The sequence below is a fragment of the Mirounga leonina genome, unplaced genomic scaffold, assembly GCF_011800145.1.
Source record: "Mirounga leonina isolate KUSES-001 unplaced genomic scaffold, KU_Mleo_1.0 Mir_168, whole genome shotgun sequence".
In the NCBI taxonomy this organism is placed as follows: Eukaryota; Metazoa; Chordata; class Mammalia; order Carnivora; family Phocidae; genus Mirounga; species Mirounga leonina.
This window is the reverse complement of record NW_023270426.1, coordinates 8,992,532-9,017,842: the sequence shown is the minus strand read 5'-3', so window position 1 is coordinate 9,017,842 and position 25,311 is coordinate 8,992,532. Positions and strand designations below refer to the sequence as shown.

At 41.9% G+C, this 25,311-nt stretch overlaps 1 protein-coding gene across 5 annotated transcripts in view; it reads right to left on the bottom strand.

Annotated features, from left to right (window-relative positions):
• SNX24 (sorting nexin 24) overlaps nt 1-25,311 on the bottom strand; it is a 157,616-nt gene that overhangs the window by 42,103 nt on the left and 90,202 nt on the right. For 3 of the 5 annotated variants that reach the window (XM_035013993.1, XM_035013992.1, XM_035013995.1), the window contains exon 3: nt 16,256-16,360. In XM_035013993.1, the coding sequence (XP_034869884.1) occupies nt 16,256-16,360 (105 nt within the window). Of the gene's footprint in view, nt 1-14,272; nt 14,456-14,815; nt 15,000-16,255; nt 16,361-25,311 lie in introns of all 5 variants that reach the window. The other 2 variants (XR_004680863.1, XM_035013996.1) reach the window with 2 other exon arrangements.

The following is a 25,311-nucleotide window of genomic DNA, read 5'->3' as shown; positions in this document are numbered from 1 at the left end:
TATGAACTAAGTAATTGGAAAGAATTAGCAAGAGATATGGACATTAATCTTTACCAGCTACACAGTGTTTAATGAAATTAAGGGTCTCATGCTCATTCTTCCCTTGCTTAGTTTGCACACTTTCTATTTCACCTCTACTGTAGAACAAGGAGGATACGCCATATGAAGATCTACAAAAACAAAACAAAACAACAACAAAAAACCCGCCAAACACTCTAGGTTGAAAATTAAAGACAATCCAAAAACTTAAGAGCAGGCTCTTAATTATAATGCATCCATAGGAGAGAATATTACAGAGCCTTTATTAAAATAGTGTTTGAAAAGAACCTTTATCTGTTAGAGATACATACTGAAATATTTATAGATAAAAGACATCTGTGAGCTTTTTCAAAATAATATGGGGTATGTTTGGGAATATAGGTAAGATTGTCCCTGCGTTGATAATTACTAAAGACAGATGATGGGTATCTGGAATTTTATTATATTATTCTGTTTTTTATATGTTGAGAATTTCCGTAATAAAAAAGTTAAGATATTTTTAAAAACCTTGTCTCGGGGGAATACCTAACAGAGTTATGGTAAATGCCTGGGATACGGTTTTATGTTTCTATTTTTTTCTCAATGCAGATTTGTGATACGTTTTTAAGTTAAAAGAAGAATTTATAAAGGATTAGAGGTAACATATCAAATATAGGATTAAAAATACACACAGAGGGCGCCTGGGTGGCTCAGTTGGTTAAGCGACTGCCTTCAGCTCAGGTCATGATCCCAGGGTCCTGGGATCGAGCCCCACATCAGGCTCCCTGCTCGGCGGAGAGCCTGCTTCTCCCTCTCCCACTCCCCCTGCTTGTGTTCCCTCTCTCACTGTGTCTCTCTCTGTCAAATAAATAAATAAAATCTTTAAAAAAAAATAAAAAAATACACACAGAAAAAAGGCAAAGGGAGCACACCAAGATTTGGAGATGTTTAAATCAGGGTTTCTCAGCCATGCCACTATGAACATTCTGGACCAAATGACTATTTGTTGAGGGCTGTCCCATGCATTGTAAGATTTCTAGCAGCATCCCTGACCTCTACCCACTAGATGCTACGAGCACCCCATCCTCAAATTCTGACAACCAAAAACGTCTGTACATATCATCTAATGTCCTCTGTGAGGAAAAATTGCCCCTGGTTCCTTAACAGTGGTCCAAGGAGAAGAATTACAGACAATTATTTTTATTTTTTATTTATTTTTATTGTATTTATTTTTTTTAATTTTTACTTATTTATTTTTAAAGATTTTATTTATTTGACAGAGAGAAAGAGAGAGCGCGCACGAGAGAGCACAAGCAGATGGAGTGGCAGAGGGAGAGGGAGAAGCAGACTCCCCACCGAGCAGGGAGCCAGAAGCAGACTCCCCACCGAGCAGGGAGCCCGATGTGGGACTTGATCCCAGAACCCTGGGATCATGACCTGAGCTGAAGGCAGATGCTTAACCAACTGCACCACCCAGGTGGCCCTACTTTTATTTTTATTCTTTATGTTTTTCAAAATTTTTGAATAGGCACGCAGGTATAAATCAGAACAATAATAAAAATACTGACATAAAAAAATATATTCATCTGCAAGGAGAGAACTCTTGATGTCTGTGAAGAAACAGATGATTTATATCAGAAAATAAATTACTGTGGAACAGATAGTGATCTTTCTTTAAGGTGGAGTCCTCAAGCTAAAAGTGAACCTCACTAAAAAAGCCAGTTCTTTCAAAACTCAGGAGTCCACCACACATAAATTTGATAAAATACGAATCAGAAGAATCTCAAAAATAACATCAGCCTTCCTAAAACCTCCGAATGGAAAACTGTAGTACCGAAGAGGGACTCAAGCCCACTACAGTCATCTTAAAAGAACTAATACTCACGGAAATGGAATGCTAGCTCAGGGTGTTAAGTTTTTATCAGAAAAAAAGCATCTACATTTTCAGGTAAGTTTGAATGTGAAGAAAAAGCAGTATGTGGCTATCTTTGGGTCCTTAAACATGAAATGACATCAGTGACTACTTGTTTCTAGAAGGCGCTTTGAGCTGGCTTTCCAGAAATGAGTCCAAGTCTGTGATAATACTCCACATCTCACCTGCCCCCTTTCTAGAAACAGCATGCAGCCATGAGCCTGCCAACAAGCCCAGACAGCTCTACCGGAGGACTGAGCCCAAAACATTCATCTTATTAACCCAGGGCTCTAGTTGAGGGCACTAAACCCTAACTTTATGACTATTGAGAAGTTTTGTTTGTTTTGTTTTTTTTAATCAGTACAGACTGATAAATCAGGTGGTCAATATTTGATAATTCATAGTCTTTAAAATTCCCAAAGTTTTATGTTTTAATCCTGATCAAGCTTTGGGGCCCCAGTGCATTAGAGTGCATATTTCCAATCCATTCCCTTCTTCCACACAGATTCCTCTCCATGAAACCATGGATGTTTTTGAGGTTCCAAGAGCTTTTCTTTTTTTCTTTTTAAAGAGTTTATTTATTTGACAGAGAGAGAGAGAGAGAGAGAGGAAGACAGAGCACAAGCAGGGGGCGCTGCAGGCAGAGGGAGAGGGAGAAGCAGGATCCCCGCCGAGCAGGGAGCCCAACGCAGGACTCGATCCCAGGACCCTGAGATCATGACCTGAGCCAAAAGCAGATGCTTAACTGACTGAGCCACCCAGGTGCCCTCCAAGAGCTTTTCAAATTGCCATTACTGACCTTACCTCCACTGACCTGTATTACCTCTGAAGGCTCTTTATCCATAGCTCTGTAGGTCAGGCTTCTCTGCTAGGCTCATCCACCCAAAGGAAGCAAGAATGCATTATCTGAATTTTAAAAATACTGGTTTAATTTATTTCATCAAAAGGAAAGGGTACTGCTTTCTTTAAAGAATTAATATATATGGCTACTTCCAAAAATTTCAAAAATTGCTTTGTACTAAGAATTATTTTAAATGAAGTCCATGCCACTTTGAGATCATGGGAAGCAAGCAAATCACAGAGAAAAATAAAACACATTTGAGAGTAAGTACCAGGATTCTCTATAATTAAAATACAAATCTTTAAAATATATGAGAAGAAATACCATATACTATGCTAAATATTTACAACTTTCATAGTTTTTTCAGCTTAGCACAAAAAAAGTCTTAAAGAACTATCACAAAACCTACGAATCTATAAAGGTCGCTGTTGACAAAAACGAAATTCAGGGAACAGACTTGTGAAGTTTTTTCTTCTTCCTGTTTTGTCAATTATTTCACCAATTATGACGACAAACCTGTCTGCCAAATTCTGGTGATTAGGGTTTTCCTGTATGAACGACCAACCACAGACACAGGGTTCCAGGATTTCTAAGCAGGCACCAGAAACCTATGCGCAAGAGAATCTGAAAACACTCGCTAGCAATGATGGATTTAAGTTATTAACAGATCAAAAAGAGATGGATGGTGGTTTGCTTTTCTTAATCTACATCATCATCTAGATCTATTTAAAGATATGTGGCACACTAACAAACTTGGTTAAGGTTTCGATAAAATCAGTAAAAATAATCTGCCCCCGTTACATTGAGTCGGTATCGATCAATAAAATCACTTGTACAAGGAAAGTACTGTTAAGTACTGACAGTCCTAGCCATTAATATTATTTAACACACCGTTCACAATCTTTAATGAGAACAAAGAACAGTGTGTCTCATGTTATAAGCAGGACCTTCATAGATACTGTTACTTCTATAGGCTTTTCAGGTGATTTTGTCAAGTTCCAACTGTACATCCCTCTTTCACGAGCGTACCCCTCCACACCCCCAAAACATAAGATCTTGTTCTTTACTTCAGTTGCATTTTAAAGGAAGACCTTTGTAAGAAGCAAAACTGCCATTATACCATTTCTTAATTGTGAATGAAACTCAGAACTCTAAGGACCTAAGCTGTAAGGTGTGGGGCGGCCATGGGCACAGCATGGGGCTTCCCTGCTACACTCTGACGTTACACACCTTCATCAGTGACATTACCCTGTCAGGGGTGGATGCAAAGAGAAATTTTCAATTACTCCTCAGTCAGAGTTGCATGGCTAGGAAAAGATACATGTGTATGACTTAAAAGCACCAACGTGGGGGCGCCTGGGTGGCTCAGTAGGTTAAGCATCTGCCTTCAGCTCAGGTTATGATTCCGGAGTCCCAGGATGGAGCCCTGCTCAGTGGGGGGGTCTGCTTCTCCCTCTCCCTCTGTTCCTCCCCCCTGCTCATGCTCTCTCTCTCTCACTCTCTCAAATAAATAAATAAAATCTTAAAAAAAAAAAAAAAGAGCACCAAAGTGGAAGGTGGAGAATAAGAAAGGATGAAAATAGTTTACGAAGAAAATTTTCACCTTTTTAAATATCGATGAATACATGAATGAGAATAATGATGAGAAAACTGCTTTACGAAGTAAAACTGACTTAAAGATAAACACTAAGATCTTAAACAGAAACCTGTTCTAAACTTCACCTTTCCAGTTCTGACCACTCACAATCCCAGTAGTTTATGATTTGTAGTGCTTTGCAATTTGGCTGAGATAAAGCAAGAGGGAGCACCTCTCTGGTAAGTGAACCTTGAAAACATGAGACCTGAAACTCAGTTCAGTTTCATTTACTCTGTTGTTCTCAGCTCAATTCTGCCTATCCTACAATTCTCACAGAGTGATTCAAACAAAAACTAAAAATAAACTTTGGGGGTCTGCACAGTACACGGAGAAAAGGCTCCCCCAAAAGAACACTAATGCTAATACACGTCAAAGAAGTGAACCAAAAGTGAAAAAATGTATCTAAAAAATGGCTTTTGGCCATGAAATAGACATTTTATGTAATGTAAGAGTAAAACATCCAATTTATAAGTGGTTCACCATCATTAAAAAGTAAGTCCATGAACAAAAAGTACAGCATAGGGAACATAATCAATAACATTGTATGGTGACAGATGGTGAATGCACTCATGGTGGTGAGCACTGCATAATGTACAGAATTGTTGATTTACTATGTTGTATGCCTGAAACCAACATGACATTGTATGTCAACTATACTTCACTCCAAAAAAAGAAAAAGTGGGGTGCCTGGGTGGCTCAGTCAGTTAAGTGTCCAACTCTTAGTTTCAGCTCAGGTCATGATCTCAGGGTCCTGGGATCAAGCCCCGTGTCCGGCTCTGCACTCAGCAGGAGTCTGCTTGGGATTCTTTCCCTCTCCCTCTGCCCTGACCCCCACTCATGCGCGTGCACTCTTTCTCTCTCTCAAATAAATAAACAAATCTTAAAAAAGAAGAAGAAAAAGTAAGTCTACAAATACACTCTGTGTGGAAATCAGAAAATGTGATTCACAAAATGGTTTAAGGGCATGCTCCAACTAGTATGGAAAGTGCTTATTAAGTGAAAGAGGACGTTTCTGAGAAAAGCCCATGATGGTACCAGACACTTCATGACCATGTGATTCTGGAGGTAACTGGGACCTTGTTCGAGCATTTTCATGTAGCAACAGGTGATGAGGAGCACAGCAGTCGTTCACTCAATAATTCCCCAAATAAAACACCATTCCAGCATTTCAGCAGTAGTGTCTTACTGCAAAATAGGGAATGGGACCAAAGATTCTAGCCACAGAATCTTTAGAGAATAAAGAAGCTCCTGGAAAAGAAAGACAATAGGCTGGAAAATACGCCCAGTGGAACCAGGAAGCCAGCGTACTTTGGAAGAAAATATCTTCCCAAGCACACTGGGGTGGGGAGGGTGGTGGCTGAATAAAGGGTCAAGGGCAGATAAAAAAAATATTATTCAATGAACCCCAAGACATTAAATCTACATACTGGCTATGTAATTTTAAAAGAAAAAGAAACACATGTTGAGGTCATGATGCAACCTCTTTGGGAACTGCCTTGTAGGAAAGTGGAAGGTCAATTTTACAGCACAGATGTAGGAGTGATGTCATCTCATAAAGTCACATGCCCCAGGACGACCTGAGGTGAAGCGCACTGTATCCACCACCGGTGGGCCCTCCCGGACACTCCTGCAGCATCATGATCCCAGCCCTGAATGAACAGGATATGAGATCCATTTTGATTTGGGAAGCAAACACTGTCAAATAGAATCTTACAGTCAGTAAAATAATTAAACCTGTTTTCCAAACCCCTCCTTGTTTGAAGAATGTGTTATAGGAATTATGTATGTCATTGCACAGAGAAGTCTGCAGTGTAAATCCTGGTAATAATAATTGGCTAACCATGAAGAATGATTTAGCACTTGAACACCCCACTAGGCCATATTTTCTTGGGAAGGAATACTCAGGATCCTGAAAATGTTATACACGCACACACACATACTATATATATATATATATATATATATATATATACACACACAATATGTATATTTAAATATATTTTGTATAATTTATATTTATAAAGTAAATACAAATATATTATTTTTAAAATATAAATATATATTATAAAATATATACGCATACACACACACACACACACACACACATATATATATAAGAAATGTTTAAAAATGCATCACTGAGGTGATAAGAAAGTAAGGAATCAGGAGCATCCTTAAATTGAATATAAATAGAAATCCTGACAGATAAGCAAGCACCAAAGCTGGTTCTGTCCCATGGGTGAATCATGAACCCTGTGACTTTGAGCATCCACTTTGGGGGCTGCATGGACAGAAGAAATGAAGATAAAGGGGTGCCTGGGTGGCTCAGTCATTAAGCGTCTGTCTTCGGCTCAGGTCATGATCCCAGGGTCCTGGGATCGAGCTCCACATCGGGCTCCCTGCTCGGCAGGAAGCCTGCTTCTCCCTCTCCCACTTCCCCTGCTTGTGTTCCCTCTCTTGCTGTGTCTCTCTCTGTCATATAAGTAAATAAATAAAATCTTAAAAAAAAAAAAAAAAGAAATGAAGATAAAGCCTAAGGTCTGCCTAAGGTAGGTGGGCATGGGGGATGTAAAAGAGGTCCAAATAAAGCTGCTGAAGGAAACGTAGTCAGAGGAAGGGAAAAAAATAATCCCCTTCACAGGTTTGTAACTTAAACTAATACCTTGTGTGCAGTCCAAAAAACTTAAGCTAAGAAGTCCTAGTTGATAGTGTTCCTAGGTGATTAGCAAAATCAAGCAAAAATTCTCTCTGGTACAAATTTAATTCAATCCTGGACTTAAAAAAAAAATCCCCAAGGATAAAGGTACAAGGAAATGGATTACTCAGCTAAAAATAAAAACAAACAAAAACACATACATACACACCTAAGAGGAAACAAAGCACCAAGAACCAGCAGAAACAACTAAGACCCATGAAGACATCAGTTATTATAATTATGAAACTGAGAATTTAAAAAATAGAATATAAAAGGGGAAGAGGCAACATTCAAAGATATGATATCTGAGCATTTTCCAGAAATGTTGAAATGTGCCTACATGCAGATTAAGAGAGCGTGCACGTGCACACACATACACACACACACAAAATCCTCAAAAATATATATATTTAAAAATCTACACCTAGATACAGAATAACTATAGTAACTATAGTAATTAAGTTCTATAGCAAAACAGAAGAACACCAAAGATGAAAAACAAGAATATCAAAGATGAAAAGAAGACCCTAAGAGAATAAGAGAAAAATGACAGATCACATTTAAAAGGCAGAAAATCAAGCACTTCTATTTGTGTTTTCTTTGTACGTTTGTTTTAAGCAGGCTCCATGCCCAGCATAGAGCCCAACCCCGGGCCTGAACCCACGACCCTGAGATCAAGATCTGAGCTGAGATCAAGAGTCAGACACTTAACTGACTGAGCCACCCAGGTGCCCCTAAGCATTTCTATTTGTAAGAATTTGTATTTTATGACTTTTATTATTTCTTACATGTCTTCCAAAAACACAGAGAAGATTCGTGTATCTTTAAAGAAGACAATCAAATTCCTTCATTTTAGGATTACCATGTGCATCTACTGAATTCTTTTCTAAAATATATTACGGAATCTTAGTGATCTTATTTTTTCCATACTTTGCAACACTTTGCTACTTCATGATCCTAAGTATCATTTCATCATTACTCATCAATTATTCCTAACTATGCTAAGAAAATACAAAAATAATACAAAAACAATAAGAAAATTGAAGAATGATGGGATCGACTGGAAGGATAATGAAATAAATAATAACTATTATAAAACACTTTAGCTTTCTTACTGTGTTGCCCAAAGTACTCATCATCTTTCAATGTCTAGAGACACTTTTTTTTTAAAGATTTTATTTATTTATTTGACAGAGAGAGAGAGAGCGAGCATGAGCAGGGGGGAGGACAAGGGGAGAGGCTCCCGCTGAGCAGGGAGCCCAACACACGACTCGATCTCAGGACCATGGGATCATGACCTGAGCTGAAGGCAGACGCCTAACTGACTGAGCCACCCAGGTGTCCTGAAGACATCATCTTTGAAGTTACTTGTAAAGTTTTCAATGAACACAGTTAAATGTTCAGAAATTTTAATTTCTACTCAAAATAGTAAAGAAAAAAGATCGACAGAAGCAAGTGTTTTCCGATTATTAGAAGACTCAGACAATGACAACAGAGACAGATAGGAATACCCTACACCACCACACTCCATAAGAAGTACAATGTAAGCCACATATACACTTTATAATAATTTTAAATGTATATTTAACATTTAAATTCTCTGGTAGCCACATGAAAAAAGTAAAAAGAAACAAGTAAATATATTTTGTTTAACCCAATAAATACAAAATATTACTTCAAAATATTACTTCAAAACTAAAAACTATTGAGATATTTTACATTCTTTTTTGTACTAAGTTTTTGAAATCTGTGTATATTATGTAGAACATCTTCATTCAGACTAGCTCCATGTCAAATGTTCAAATGTTCATTAACCACATGTGACTAGTGGCTTCCATAATATATAGCAAAATTGGTTGCAAAGGTAAAATCACAGATCATGAGACTTCAGATGCCATCATAGATGAATTTTCTCACACTTAGGGATCAATGATGAAAAATGATGAAAAAGGAAATGCAGTATTCTTTTGGATCTGTTCATTCAATAGGAAGAACTTTACCCACATTATTTTGCATCAAGAACTTGGACCATTTCATTTTGCTAAAAGAATGTGGAACACTATTTTTTCACTTTTTATGATGTGTGTGCACCAAGATAATGAAATAAATAATAATCATTATAAAACAAAACAAAACAAAATTCCAAAAAAAGCAAACAGAATTTCTCAAACAAAAGAAGTGTGATATTAAAACTTAAAAGTCAAAGGATAGACTTCCAGTTCTATTAAGATGGAAGAGATACACTTTTCCCTCTTCCTCCTGCCAAATACAACTCACACACTATACTGGACATTGTATCTAAGGTTGAGGGAAGAAATGAAACCTGCCAGCACCTAAGTAATGACACAGTGGTGAGTTTTTCTCTTTCCTGGGTTTTCCTTTTGCCTCATGTATCTTGACTTGGAGCAGGAAAAGCCAGAAGCCAGGAAATACCAAGAGAGGCAGACAAATCAAGCCCCAATAAAAGCCTGTTTCCTCTAGCAAAAAGACCGGAAAAGAGACAGCCTACCAAGACTGAAAACTTTTAGACACTGACCACTCTACTCAACCCAAACACCACAGAAGAGACTGTTGGTCCACTTCCACTGAAGCCAGGGGGTACTGGGGTGGCTCAGTCGGGTAAACACTTCCACTCAAGGCAGCGAAAGCCCACTGGGAAGCCTAGATTTCCACCCTCATGAGGCTGCAATGAGTCACTCAATGCTGGGTGGTATCAGAGATGCCGAGTAGGGAGCCAAGACTCTCGTCTCCCCCCAACCCCAAGCCAGTAATGTGCCCTATCCAAGGTCAGTGGAGACCACGTGGGGAGCTGGAGCTCCCATCCTCTGAGCAGTCATGAAGAACACCCCTGCCAGCCCAGAGGTCAACGAAGGCCAAGTGGGGAATCTGGTGTTCCACCTTCACCAGGCAGAAAGGAGGTAGAGTCCCCCAAACCCAACCTTCCCTGGACTAAGCAGTGTCAGAGAAGGCCAGCTAAGACAGGAGGTTTACATATATTTTTAAGATTTTATTTATTTACTTGTCAGAGAGAGCGAGAGAGAGAGCACAAACAGGAACAGTGGCAGAGAGAGGGAGAGGGAGAAGGAGACTTCCCCACTGAGCAAGGAGCCCGATGCAGGACTTGATCCCAGAACCCTGGGATCATGACCTGAGCCGAAGGCAGAAGCTTAACCGACTGAGCCACCCAGGCGTCCCTTCACTCAGAATTTTAGAGAAGGCTATGAGATACACATTTTCAATGAGTATCAAAAAAACCATATATTCCTGAGGGGCGCCTGGATGGCTCAGTTGTTGCGCGTCTGCCTGTGGCTCAGGTCATGATCCCAGGGTCCTAGAATCGAGTCCCATATCTGGCTCCCTGCTCCATGGGAAGCCTGCTTCTCCCTCTCCCACTCCCCCTGCTTGTGTTCCCTCTCTTGCTGTGTCTCTCTCTGTCAAATAAATAAAATCTCTAAAAAAAAACCCCCCAAAACAAAAAACAAACCATATATTCCTATTATCAACAGTCCTGGAAGGACAGGAGAAATTGGGAAGGAGAAGAAGAGAACTCCAAACAAGAAAAACCCAAGGCAATGCACACCGTGACACATCACAATTAAGCTTCTAATGGCAAAGACAAAATCTTGAAAACAGACATCTTAAAACAGCATCTTACATGGAGAGGGAAAACAATAATATAACAGTGGATTTTTTTTATTAGAAGGCATAGAAGCCAGAAGGGAGCAGCACAATATTTTCCAAGTGCTGAAAAAAGACTGTCAACCTAGAATCCTATATCTAGAGTGATCAGACTTGAAACATCCTAAGGTCCTTGTCATGTTCAGGAGGAGACTAAAGAAAACAGGTAACTACGACAAGAACAGATATAAACTAACAGAGGAGAGAAAATGGAAAGAGAAAAAAGGGGAAAAAAATCTGCCACCAATCCAAAAGCAAGTAAGAAAAGCAAAAACTCAGAAAGAGAGGGATCAAGAGAAAGCAGGGATGGTCGACCTAAGCTCTATCATAGGAGTAATCACAGAAATATAAGTGGAACATTTTAACACACCTTTCTGCTTAGAGATCAAAAAGCCAAGTCTGATCGACTAGCATGCTTAACAAACTTCATCCCGTTATATATAGCTCACTGCACTCAAGAATTAGCGAGTACACATTTTCAAGCACACAGCGTCAATTTTAATAAATGCTTCATGTACTACTGGCAGAGTTAAAAATATAATACTCTGGTCCACTGCAGACTCCTGGCTCAATGGAACATTACACTGCCTTGCATAATTTTAAAAACTGAGGGGCAGGCTAGTCAGGTAATCGGGTCTTCTGAAAACAGCATCCTGCATGCACTGGGTAACAAACCCCACACCAGCTGTGCAAATGTCCTCTACCAATGAATTTTAAGGCATTTTCTTTTAGCTTTGATTATCCTTAATCACGATTTCTACAAGCCACTTCACTCTAGCTCCCAACGCTTCCTGTATACATATTTTTAAAGATTTTATTTATTTGAGAGAGCAAGCATGAGCGGGGGAGGGGGAGAGGGTGAAGGAGAAGCAGACTCCCCACTGAGCAGGGAGCCCCAACATGGAGCTCAATCCCAAGACCTCGGGATCATGACCTGAGCGGAAAGCAGATGCTTAACCAGCTGAACCACCCAGCTGCCCCTCCCTGTATATTTAACTGTTGTTCCCTCCTTATAAATGAGATGAAAACATAAACCTCTGCTGTTCTCAAGTAAGTGACATACGACGTGGGTCCCTTTCTCAGAAACATAAATCTCACAGTATTGCAACAGATCAAGGAGGGCTGAATGCAAACTTCCCATGGAAAATGGCTGTCTAAAAACCAAGCCAGCTGGCAATTTCATGTTGCTACTGAAGAACAGAGAGGTACCTGCCCTTTAAGCCAGCCTCAGATAAGGAAATGGAGACACTAGTGAACCTCAACCTTGCCCACCATTTGTTTTTCTTTTCTGGAAGAGTACGGATGGATCTTCATCTCTGACACACTGAAATTTTGCCGCTGTGTCTCAGCCTTGGCGGGTTTCTATCATTCTTGGTGCTCTGCCTAGGAGCACCTTGTCTTTGTAAAGGCTCAGAGCCTCCAGCTTGGGAAACAGTCAACTACTTTTCCTTTGATTATTCCCTCCCCTACTTTTGTATTTTCCCCTCTTCTTTCTTTCTAGGACTCCAGGATGTTAGGCCTGGATAGATCCTCAGTGTGTCTTGTCTTTTGTTGGAGAGTTTTTGTATCTGTACTTTATGGAACAGTTTCCCAGTTGGAGGGCAGCTACTGAATATTTCCAGTTGGAGGACACAACAAATCCTAAGAACTCTTGTGTGTCCCCACTGTTCATCTTACAGTTTCCTAGTGTCATCTTTTGGATGTAATGTTTTTGGGCAGCTCTCTAGATTTATTAAACCAATCTTTAGGACATATTTTGTGTTGTGAATTATCTCTATCCTGACAAGTCAGTGTTTCAGTTCATCTTTGTCTTTTTGTTCTTCAAAGGAGATCCTTGGTTATCAGATCTCACTGAAGCAAGCAGTGTGGGGGGCTTGGGTGGGTTTCCTCTGCGGCTCTGTTAGACCTCCCTCCACATGGAAAGAAAGTGTGGTCAGCTCTCCTCTGGGCTCAGTTGGTGGGGAGGGGGTTGTGAACTCAGGGCCCTAATATCTACATGAGAAGCCTTAGCTCTCCATGGTCATTCTATTTAATATCTTGGTGTATTGTTCTGTTTTGATGAGAAAAGTCTTTAAAAATATTTTTGGCCCAGTCATAAACATCAGGCTGCCTATATTCTGTAGAGAACAAGTGGCCGAGACATTGGTCCCATGTGTGCACTCTGAATGGGCCCACTGGTTTTCAGTTTCATCTGCCGACTCTGAGTCCAGAAATTCTCCAGCAAAGCCTCGGGCAGGTAGCTTCCTGCCTCTACCGCAGGCTCTCGGGGCTATTGCCTTCTGCTCTCTGCTGTATCCATTCATGCACTTCCAGAACATTCCATCTTGTCGAAAGTTGTTAAAAATGTTTCTTCCTCTGATGATCCCCTTTCCCCCTGCCTATCTAATACTTAACTGTGGAGGTTCATTCCTTGTGAAGTTTTTGTACTTTTATTTAAGAGGGGTCTCTAGAAAAACGGGAAGTCATCTCAAAGCAGGATGTATTCTGGGGCCCCTGGGTGGCTCAGCCAGTTAAGCGTCTGCCTTAGGCTCAGTCATGATCCCAGGGGTCCCAGGATCGAGCCCCACATCGGGCTCCTTGCTCAGGAGGGAGCCTGTTTCTCTCTCTCTCCCCCTGCTTGTGCTCTCTCTCTCTGTCAAATAAATAAATAAAATCTCTCTCTCTAAAAAAAAAGCAGGATGTATTCTATAAACCATGTCTGAGGGTCAAATCAGTTTGGCACACCCCAGGTAATATATTCTTAAGATTTGGGTTTCTCTCCAGATGACTTAACATGAAAAACAGATGCATGCTGACAGTTTTCATAGGATTCTACACATTCAAGTTACAGATTTGAAAAATAACCAATCAAAATAAAAACAAAATAAAAGAAAACAAAAATAAAAAATCACTAATCTATCAATCTATCAAGGGAGTTGGGGGTAGGTAGATAGTTAATTAAATTGTTTATCAATCATAAACAGTTTGATTATAAGGCCTTTTCTTTTATGATTATTAATATATCCTGAAGTAAAACTACATCAAGGCTGAGAAATTAGAAAATCTACAATGCAGAATGAAAAGAGCCTCTGGGGAGTTAAGAAACTAAAATTTCAGTCCATGTCTTTAACTAATAAACTCTAGGGAGTGAGGCAGGCTTCGTAACCACACCAGACCTCAGTTTCTCCACTACTAAAATAAAAGAGCAGTGTGGGCGACCTTAGGGAATGTTGTCACACTCACCCATGGTCCCGAAGGTACTAGTTGATCTTTGGACAAGGGGAAGAGTTGTTTTCTGTGGCCCTCTCAAGTGCTAATCTGCCTGTTCTATGGGTGGGAAACTGAGGCCAAAAGGATAATCCTGAGCATAACTGAAGGGCAGGAGGCGGGCTGGACTGGAAAACGTTCTAATGTCACCGTGAGCTTTAGATGCTATGGCTGTGGGGTGTGAATACCTTCTCAGGTTTATGGGCCAGAACAGGGCAACCCCATCCAGCGCATGCTGAGACTTACTCCTACAGAGACTCGAACACCAAAAGTTATCCAAAACTGACATGCAAACCAGGGTTTTCATTTCACTTGGGACTGATAAAGCATTCCCACTCATCTTTGCAAATTCCATCTAGCTCCCACTGCCTGCAAACGGAATCAGGTAGAGAAGGGAGAAGAGAGAGCTCCCTGGACCTCCTTGGTGACCTAAGCGACAAGAAAATGAACATTAAATGCATGACAGGAAGCAAGCCCTCTCAGTCCCTAACCACATCTTTCAAGTCCTATTTCTGAGAATAGAAAATTCTAAGCTCAATTTGAGAGTCACTGTAAACTCCTCTCTGTGCCAGATGATTTTATCTGCGTATTTATATCCAAAGTACAAACAACTTAAACTGTTTACACTAAGGAGTAATGGAAGTCATGTGTCAAATACAACGGGAGGAAAAAGAGGAGAGCATTCTTCACAAAGAAAGCCTGAAGATATACAATATCTGTGGAAAATGTGGCCTATAAGAATGCATTGTTTACCTAATCCATTTAATTACAGAGAACATGAATTCTTACCCTTCGCATACAATGTCTAAAGTCTTGGTTTTTGGTTTGGTTTTGCCCGCCGGTGTTGCCAGGAGCTCTGGAAGTCTCGCAGCCCCAGATACACAGCCTCAAGGAACACAGCCACACACGTTCCTGTCATCTGTGGTCCCCGTCTCCTTTCATCTCCCACTTCCAGAGGGAGGCAGGGAAGGGTCTGTCCACAATGCCCCAAAGCAGAAGAACAAAAACAGTACAGAGAGCCCTCCTCAGATGCTTGCAAGGCCTTCAGCACGTCAGCTTTCCTTGTTGAACACTGTCAAGACAGGAAAACTAGACAAGGCCACCAAGAGACTCTGGGCTTCATCGGGACAGAGTCATCTGAATTTATCACCAAGTACAAGCCTGTGGGGACAGCTTCTCTGCGACTTCTAACCAACAGTGAATCAGGCACAACCAGCCAGAAAAAGTCTGTCACACACGCCGTATGTGAGCTTCCCAGAGCCTCCAGCCACCTGCCTACACAAAACCTATCCTAGCGTGAAAGCGTAAAGGGGTCAGAGGTATTATTAATGGAAAGCACAGTACGAGCTGTTGTTTCTGCAATGTCACATGTCTTAGAGGAGAGATGATCATGGACCCTCGGGTGAGGTCCAGCTCTTCTCTTCCTCGTCCTCTCAGCCACACTCACTAGATCATTCTCACGCATCTGCCTCTCCAGTGCTGTGTCCTGGCTGAGCACCCAGCCTGAGCCATCCCAGCGCCTGCCCTCTGTGGTGCTCTGTGGATCCACAACTACATGGAATATTCATACAAAGGCCTCTAGCTCTTTGTGTTTTAAAACTGAGAAGAGCTGACACTGTTCCATCCTTTCCTTTGCTTTTCCTTTTTACTTCGGACAAGAGTCATCCTATGCTGCTTCTGCAGTTCTGCCGGCTCCTCTCAATGGCAGAAAAGAAGATCCAAACAAATTCCTTCGAACGCACGCATCCCAATTTTCAAAGAAGGCACTTCATCTGAGGCAATTTTTAGACACTCGTTCTCAAGGTGATTCCACAGATGGACTAGCCAGGCCCAACGAAAATTCAGTTTTCTCTATGTCCCCAACAACCAAAACCTAATGGCTGGGCAAATGCTAGGAGAAAGCAACAAATCTTGGAGAGAAAACAAAAAACAAAAACAAAGCCATCTGTAGAGCTGAATTAAAAAATGGACAGACCCGCTTTCCATCGGTTTTTACTTTTCCACAAAATCTTCACTTCCTCGATCCACATAATGACAAACAGACGCTAATTAAAGCTAAAAGAACCAACTAACAACGTATCTATCATTTTAAACTTTCTTTATTTTAATCTAGAATGTTTGAATGCTTGAAGTATTTTGCATCTCACCCATAAGTTGTGAGAATAAAATATTGAGATACAAGTTTATGTAAGCTACATTATATTAACTGAGGATCTAAACACATCTTACCTGTAAATATGTTTCCAAACCTTGTCGTCGTTGTTCCAAGACTTTTGGGACCCAGTTCCTAACATGTTTAGAAGGGATTTCTGGAGTTTTTATACATTTCTTCAGCTATAAAGACAGAAACAGAAAAAAAAAAAAACAGAAAATGTCTCAGTTATAGACATTCTTTGAGGGGAAAAGCCAATAAAAGAAAATGAACCACTACTATCTCCACTAAAAAGGCAGAGGGAAATATAATTATATTGAAATTTTGTTAAAAAAATTCTTTACTTAGAGGTGCCTGGGTGGCTCAGTCGGTTGAGCGTCTGACTCTTGGTTTCAGCGCAGGTCATGATCTCAGCATCCTGGGATCAAGCCTCCTGTCATGCTCCCTGCTCAGAGCAGAGTCTGCTGGAGATTCTCACTCTCTCTTTCCCTCTGCCCCTCCCCCTGCTTGCTCTTTTTCTCTCTCTCAAATAAATAAATAAAATCTTTAAAAAAAATTCTTTACTTGGCTGTCCTAAATGTTCAGGTTTCAGGATAAGAGTTTTGTGTTTTGGGTAGTTGTTATGGTTGTATATCATCTAGTATTTCAGACCAGAATTATTTTTTTCTGAAAAACTGTAAGTTCAGTAAATGCAAAAAAAAAGTTCAGTAAATGCATCATAATGGAGGTAAAGTAGTTTATAATTTCCAAAATCCATTAATAGAAAGAAATTTTGCTCAGAAGAAGTATTTTTCTGGTGAAAAAGACTTTCTACATATTATGTCACATAAAAAGTCAAAACAAAATGCAATGTTTATAACCATCTCACTGGAAATGCCATATGAACTAGACCACACCATTTGGAAAGTTTCTCAAAAGGTCTGTTAACAGAATGAACTTTAGCTTTTTAAAAGAGAAAGACTGATGCTTCCAATGCTCCTAAGAATTAGGTCCAAATTCTGTTCAAGAAAAATCATGGTTCTCAGCTAAGCCTTTCTGGGCAGCAGTCTGAAGGAACCACATATAAAAGAAAAATTCTACTGGAACTTGAGTTAGAGCTGCCTGTGGTAGGTACATCCTGTCTACAACACTGACATCCTAACCTGTGAATGTTACTTTATTTTACATGGCCAGCCACTTTGCAGAGGTGATTAAATTAAGGGTCTTAAAAATGGAGTGATTCTCTTAGATTATCCAGGTGGGCTCAGTGTAATAATAAGATTCCTTATAAGAGGAAAGCAGGAGGGTCACAGTCAGAGAGAGTCTGGAAGATGCTACATGACTGGCTTCCACCCCAGAGGAAGGGTCAAGAGCCCAGGTGATCTCTAGAAGCTGGAAAGGAAAGGGAATGGATGCTCCCCTCCAGCCTCGTGATGCCTTGATTTTAGGCCAGTGAAACTCGTTTCGGACTTTTGACCTCAAGAAGGATTAAAAAAATAAATTTGTCTGGTTTTAAGCCATTAAGTTTGTCCTAATATGTTACAGCAGTAATTTGAAACTGATACACTGACTAAAGCAGAATGAAGGTTAGTATTCTAATTAAAAACTTGGAAAACCTACTGAGACTGTGTAGTGGGAAAGTCAGAGCTGGTTAAGAATATACAGATTATGACCTGCTGAGTAAGGAGCTCAAGCCCTGAGCATCTGAGCTCCCACGTTGGGGAAGTGAACGCCATGGGCTTGTTTTGAATGAAGGCACAGTTTCATTATACCCCACGGAAAGGACGTAGAGTCAGAAGATATATTACAGATCCCAAAAGAAGGGAGGGGTAGCAGGTTATGAGCAAGAGGCGGTAAGAGAGCAGGGTAGCAAGCACCTATCAGTTACAGGTGGTCAGGACGGAGGTCACTAACTTGTCAAGGGCTTAACTCCAAAAGGTTATTTTATTTTATTTATTTATTTTTTTAAAGATTTTATTTATTTATTTGAGAGAGAGAGAATGAGAGACAGAGAGCACGAGAGGGAAGAGGGCAGAGGGAGAAGCAGACCCCCTGCTGAGCAGGGAGCCTGATGCGGGACTCGATCCCGGGACTCCAGGATCATGACCTGAGCCGAAGGCAGTCGCTTAACCAACTGAGCCACCCAGGCGCCCTCCAAAAGGTTATTTTAAAAGGTACCAGGGAAAGTCAAGTGAGAATTACGGCAGAAATCCTGAATTCGAGTCCTCACCTAAATGTTCTGACTCTGGGTGCGAGCAGGGTTATCATACTGTAAAATGCCTAGACAGCAGCTCAGAAAATCAAAATTGTTTTTCAAAGTTTCAAAAACTCAGACAAACAAAAGTTTTTCTCATCACAGACTGTCCCTTTACTACACACGCACATAAGGAGAACAATCACTAAGAAAATGCACACAGTTAAAGCCTAGCAGCTAAACCTGAAATAAAAACGTCTTCCTGTACAGAAGAATATATTTATCATTAACCGAAAAAGAAGAGGTCTTTGTACATTTCCCAGATCAGCACTTCCAGTTCAAGCCACCAGGCTGAGCCTGGATTTGCCGCGTCCCTCCACACCTTAAGTGCCATTAAAATACTAATGTGAAAGTCCTAGCTGCAAACCAAAAATCCACTCTCCTCGCTTTCCTCACCAATAGAGCTCCTGTATTATTAGCAATAATCATGTATTCAGCTAAATTCAGCCAAAATGCTCAATTTCCCAACCCCCTGCAGAGAGTGGAAGACAGTAGTAATCCGAAGACACTGAGGACTTTTCATAAAAACTCTTTTAAAATGGAACAGACTCGGGGCACCTGGCTGGTTCAGTCGGTAGAGCATGCAACTCTGGATCGTGGGGTTGTGAGTTCAAGCCCCATTTGGCTATAGAGATTACTAAAAATAAATAAATAAATAAAGACAATTAAAAAGAAAAAGAACAGACTCAGCTGGCTTGCACCTTCTGTTCTACCGTATCTCACACCCCACCCAGGTCCGTCCCCCACCACCTTCTTCCTGCCTAGAATGTGACCGTGATGGCTGGAGCTGCAGTGCCCATCTGCCACCATGGGGCGACTCTGAGGATGGAAGCCAGGTGTTTCAGATGACTGAGCAGAAAGGAGAAAGTGCCCATCTGCCACCATGGGGCGACTCTGAGGATGGAAGCCAGGTGTTTCAGATGACTGAGCAGAAAGCAGCTGTGTGCCTGAGAGCCTTCAGGAGCTGCCTCAACAGCCCTGGACTGCTCACCCCCAGACTTGTGTTTTGAGAGGGAAAAAAAAAAAATCATCCCCCCCTTTGTTTTTTCTTAAAGGTTACTGGTATTGGGACTTTCTGTTTTATGTACCTGAATTTAATCCTGATAGACATCCAAAAAGAAAAGAAAAGGCAAAAAGCCAAAGGTAATGGGACACAGAAGAATGAAAACAAAGGGGCAGAGAAGTACTGAGAGATCAAGAACTTTCTACAAGGCAGAAAGCAGGAGTATGTCAATGAAGAAAACAGACCGGAGGGAGGCCCCCGCCAGGCCACCTCAAGGGATAGCAAAGAGCGGGTACCCCCGTCTTCTCAACAGACTTGAGAGCTTTGTGCTCAGGACTGGTGTAAGGGCGGGGGGGTGGGGAACCAAGAAGAGGGATGAGACAATGCCAGGGCTCATGCCAATGGACACTCTACCCCTACCCCCATAAGCGGGGGGTCTAGTAACCTGGCTGCACTCACACCCCTGCCCCATAAAAAAGGGTCAGCGTCCCTCAGGAAAATGAATGAGGCATCTGGTTGGAACGACGGCATCTGCCATTCTACTCATCCTGTCGTGGGGTCCCCAGTCTAACAGCTGGCTCTCTCCTCTCACTCCCTATGACGAAGCCCTCCAGCTGACACACCCTACAGAGGGACCAGGCTTGCATACCCAAGGCAGAGGTACCAGTGACAAACACCAAGAAAAAACTCAATAAGCATTCCATAAAGGAGAAAAGAAATTCTCAAAGAAATGACAGAAGAATTATGTGACTTCATATAGATCTTCAGATTAAGAATCACTAAGCACCCGCATAATATACTTTAAAAGCCCCACAGCTACTGACATTTATCTGTGAGCTCTCAGGAAAACAAGGACAGAGGGAAGACCCAGGGAAAACATTGGGTGACGAGCACAGGAAGGGAAACGGCAGGTGCAGCTGACTTTTCATAGGCAACGGTGGATGTTAGGACATTAATGCTGCAAAGATGTAACGTGAGCATGGATTTCTATCACCAGCCATACCATCAATCATGTGTGGGAGAACAAAAGCATTTTCTGACATTCAAGACCTCAAAAGGTTTACCTCCTATGGCTTCTTTTACACAAAGGAAGTTGAGGATGTAACTCCAGAAAACAGCTGAAAGCAAAGAAGAGAAAGAAGAGGATCAGGACTCACAGCTCTGCCCCATCAGTGTGAGGAAGGGAATCCAGGGACAGCAGATTTGGAGCAGGGAGTTTCTGGGAGAAGGCTGATCCATGCAGTAGACAGAATGGGGAAGATGAATACATTTTAGGTTTTGTTCAAGTAGATGATCTTTTGCCTATTAGAAAAGATAAGTTCCAGGGGGAAGCAAGAGCCCCTGAAGAAGGTCATGGAGCAGAAGACACTGAGCCTCTCCTACATGTTAATTCAGTGCTAGAGACACTCCTGGGGCACATGGGGCTTACATACCAGGCAAAGACAAGAAACAGTATTCGAGGTAATAAAACAGGGTGGGGGCAGATAGTAACAGAAAGGGATGGGAGTTGGGGGCCTGTGTGGGGTGGGATGTGAATCACGCAGGGAGGGAGCCAGGTAAGGAGCTGGTGAAGGAACATTGCAGCAGACAGAGCAATGGGTGGTCAAAACACAGCAAGGAGGAGACGGGTTCAGAGAGGCGGCAGCCTCGCACACTGTAGGGCCTTGGAGGCTACGCAGAAAATTGTGTTCATTTTAAATGGGAAGCTTAGTGAATGTCTTCAGCAAGGGAATGACCTGACAGAAATTTACTTTAAAGAGGTCATGCTAGATTCCATAAGCAAGATGCACCATAACAGGGTGGGAGTCAATGTGGGGAGACTGGTCAGAAGCTTCTACAGAAGAAATCCAGGCAAGAGACCAGGGTGATTTGGACTATGGTCCTGGCAGTGGAAGCGGGGACAAGTAGAGGCTGCAGGGGTATGTAGAAAGAAGAGATGTTCAGAACCACTCCAAGTCCCTAGCTGAAGGAGGTGGGCAGGGGCTGAGGGAGAGGGAGAAGGAAACTCCCTTCAGCTTTGTGGCTTTGACTGGCAACCAGATTTGAGTGACCTGCCTACTGTTTACTCAAAGGTGGTAGAAAGCCAGGTTCGGGGAAAGTGGCAGGGAACACTACTTATCTCCTCAAATCCACGGTCTCTCCCCTCTACAGGACAGAATGGATTTTCAGGTTGAGTACATGACCACCCAGAATAAATAACACATACCCCAAATTCCCTTGAAGCTGTGTGTGGCCATATGACTGAATTCTGGTGGAAGGCAGGTAAACAGACATGTATGTGCACCTTTCAGGAAGTGTACTTACAGGGAAGGACTATTTCCTTCTTTCCCTTCCTCCATCCTGCTGGCTGACCTGGCCACGTAATGGCTAGAGAGACACGTGACCATCACCTTCAACCATGAGGTAGAAGCCTCCCCTGGAGAACGGTAAAGCCACAAGAGCCTGGGCCCCTGATGATCATGAAACAGCCATACCAGTCCTACACATTTACATGAGAAAAATAAAGGTGTATCTGTGGGGCACCTGAGTGGCTCAGTTGGTTAAGTGTCTGCCTTCAGCTCAGGTTATGATCCCAGGGTCCTGGGATCGAGCCTGGCATCAGGTTCTCTGCTCAGTGGGGAGTTTCCTTCTCCCTCTCCCTCAGCCCCTGCCCCTGCTCGTGCTCTCTTTATAAATAAATAAATAGATAGATAGATAGATAGATAGATAGATAGATAGATAGATAGATAGATAGATAAATGTATATCTGTGAATGCCACCATTAATTTGGCTCTAGAGTTACTTGCAGCAAAGTCTAATCTCACATAAGTAGGGCTTACAGGTGATATTGTTAGCTGCTTACCCAATACTCACTCCTTCCTTCTTCTTGCAAAAAACCCCCAAAAATCCAAAACCAAAAACCCAATGCCATTCAGAGTGCCAATAAAATGCATAAAAAATCTTGATTTCTCAAGTTCCCTTGTAATTAGGATGGCCATGTGACAGAGGTGTTAATGAAATGTAGTTTAAGTCTACTGGGTAAGGCTCCTGTTTTCCTCAGAGAGAAAAGAAAAAAGAAAAGAAAGGAAAAGAAAAGAAAGGAAAGGAAAAGGAAGAAAAGAGAAAAAAACAAAAGAAGGAAAAAGGAAGTGAAAGAAAAGAGAAGAGAAGAGAAGAGAAAAGAAAAGAGAAGAGAAGAGAAGAGAAAAGAAGGAAAGACAGAAAGAAAAGAAAAAAAGAAAAAGGCCCTTATTCCTGACAGAAATGCAGAAGCAAGGACTGGAGAGATAGCAGCTATATTGTAACCAGAAGGGAGCAAGGCACCTGCAAAGGTAAAGATGGTAAAGCAGAAAGACAAAAAGGAGCTTGGAACATGGATACTGTGGAATTGCCACATCAACTTGGACTGCCTGCTTTTAGTTTTGTTGCAGTGTGAGAATCATCTCTCACTCGTTTAAGAAACCTAGTCAAGTTCCTATTACATCCAACCAAAGATAATCCTGGCATAAAGGAACCCACTATTTGTTTTTTTTTCCCCCCACTATTTGGTTTTGATGATTTTATTTTTTTATTTTTATTTTTATTTTTATTTTTAGATTTTATTTATTTATTCATGAGAATGAGAGAGAGAGAGAGGCAGAGGGAGAAGCAGACTTCCCGCAGAGCGGGGAGCCCGATGCGGGACTCGATCCCAGGACTCCGGGACCATGACCTGAGCCGAAGGCAGACGCTTAACCATCTGAGCCACCCAGGCGCCCGGTTTTGATGATTTTAAGTCACAGAGGCCCACTAGGCACTCAAATGGAGATAAAGTGTAGGCAAGTGGATAGGGGTCTGTAGATCTGGGCATCAGAAACCTAACTGGAATCTAGAGCCATGGAACTAGATGACAGTGGGAGTTTCTCCACTAGCACAGACAGAAAAAAAATTGCTGTCACTCGTTTAAGAAACTTAGTCAAGTTCCTATTACACCCAACCAAAAATAATCCTGGCATAAAGGAACCCACTATATTTTTTCCCCCCACTATTTGGTTTTGATGATTTTATTTTATTTTATTTTATTTTATTTTTTTAGATTTTATTTATTTATTCATGAGAGTGAGAGAGAGAGAGAGGCAGAGGGAGAAGCAGGCTCCCTGCCGAGCAGGGAGCCCGATGCGGGACTCGATCCCAGGACTCTGGGACCATGATCTGAGCCGAAGGCAGACGCTTAACCATCTGAGCCACCCAGGTGCCCGGTTTTGATGATTTTAAGTCACAGAGGCCCACTAGGCACTCAAATGGAGATAAAGTGTAGGCAAGTGGATAGGGGTCTGTAGATCTGGGCACCAGAAACCTAACTGGAATCTAGAGCCATGGAACTAGATGACAGTGGGAGTTTCTCCACTAGCACAGACAGAAAAAAAATTGCTGTCGTGGCAGAATCCTAAGACCGCTCCCAAGATCCCCTGTCTCTGGGTGCATGTGCTACAGAATCCGTTCCCCCTTGGGTTCAGACTGCATCTGTCAACGTGGTGGGGGATAGTCACTCCCTTGATCAGATTACCTTGTACGAGACCCAGTCCTAGCAGACTGCTGGCTTTGCCATGTTACAGCCACATGGCTCGGACTTGGGGGTGCCTCAAGGTAGCAACCAGCTACCTCTGGTCAACAGTCAGCAAGCCCAAAGGGACCTCAGTCCCATGACAGCAAGAAACGGAGTCTCCCCAAAATGAGCTTGGAAGAGGACCCTGAGCCCCAGACGGGACCACAGCCTTGGCGACACCTGGATGTCGGCATGGTGAGACCCTGAGCTGAGAACCCAGTAAACCTGTGCGCAGACTCCTGACCCATAGAAACTCCGAGCGGATACAGTCATCTTATTTTACGTTGCTCAGTGTGTGGTGATCTGTTTCACTCCAACAGGGCACTGATACAAGGGCTGAGACCTCCAACTCTGAGAGGCAGGGCAGAGAAGCAGGCAGGCAGTCCCTCACTGAGCAGGGGCCGAAACCGCACGCTCGGGCAGCAAAGTGTTCCAAGAAGTGGGCATGGTCAGACTGCGCCCAGTGAGCTTGGGAAAGTCAAACACTGGGTAGAGAGGAGGTAAGAAGTGGGAAAGCAGAGACTCCTCTGTCAAGGAATTCTACCAAGAAAGGACAGTAACAGGGGCAACACGGGAGGGAAGCATGGAGTCAAAGGAGGGTTTTATTGTGCTAAATGGGAAACGCTACGGCATGTTCATTTATTGATGAAACTGATCCAATATTGAGGAAGGGGAGGGGGAGGGAGGAAGAGAGAAACAATTTATGACTGTCTGTAAGGGAGTAAATACATCTCTCACCTCTACACCATTTGAGGTATTTCTCAAACAGGAACAAAGCAAAAAATGCTAAATTAGTCTGTGGTAATAAGCTTATTCGGTTTCAGTTTAAAGCTAAAGAAACTTCCTTTAAAACTACCGAATCATGACATTTCTTACATTGTAAAATAGAAAATCAACTCCATTATCTGTCTGTGTGTCTCTCTCTCTTTTAAATCTTGAAGATGTAGTACTGAAAACACTTTTCCTTTTTATTTATGTCAGGAGTGTGCAGGAAGCCGATCATCATAGCTGCGGGGATCTGTGACAGCATTTGTAGGTGAGTAATGAATTGCTTTAGATGAGGAGAGACAAACCCAAGACAATATGTTTCCAGCAGGGCTCAGCTGCTCACAAGATAAATACTCCTCTGCCATTCCAGCAGATGATTAACTGTTCTGGCCATGCTGCACCCAGCCACATGGCCTTTCTGATCCACGTGGGTAGCCACCAGATTCCACGATACAGCAAGCACAGTCCCCTTCTCCTGGAGTGATCACTCCCTTTCCTTTTTATTTTTTTTTTAAGATTTTATTTATTTATTTATTTATTTATTTATTTATTTATTTATTTATTT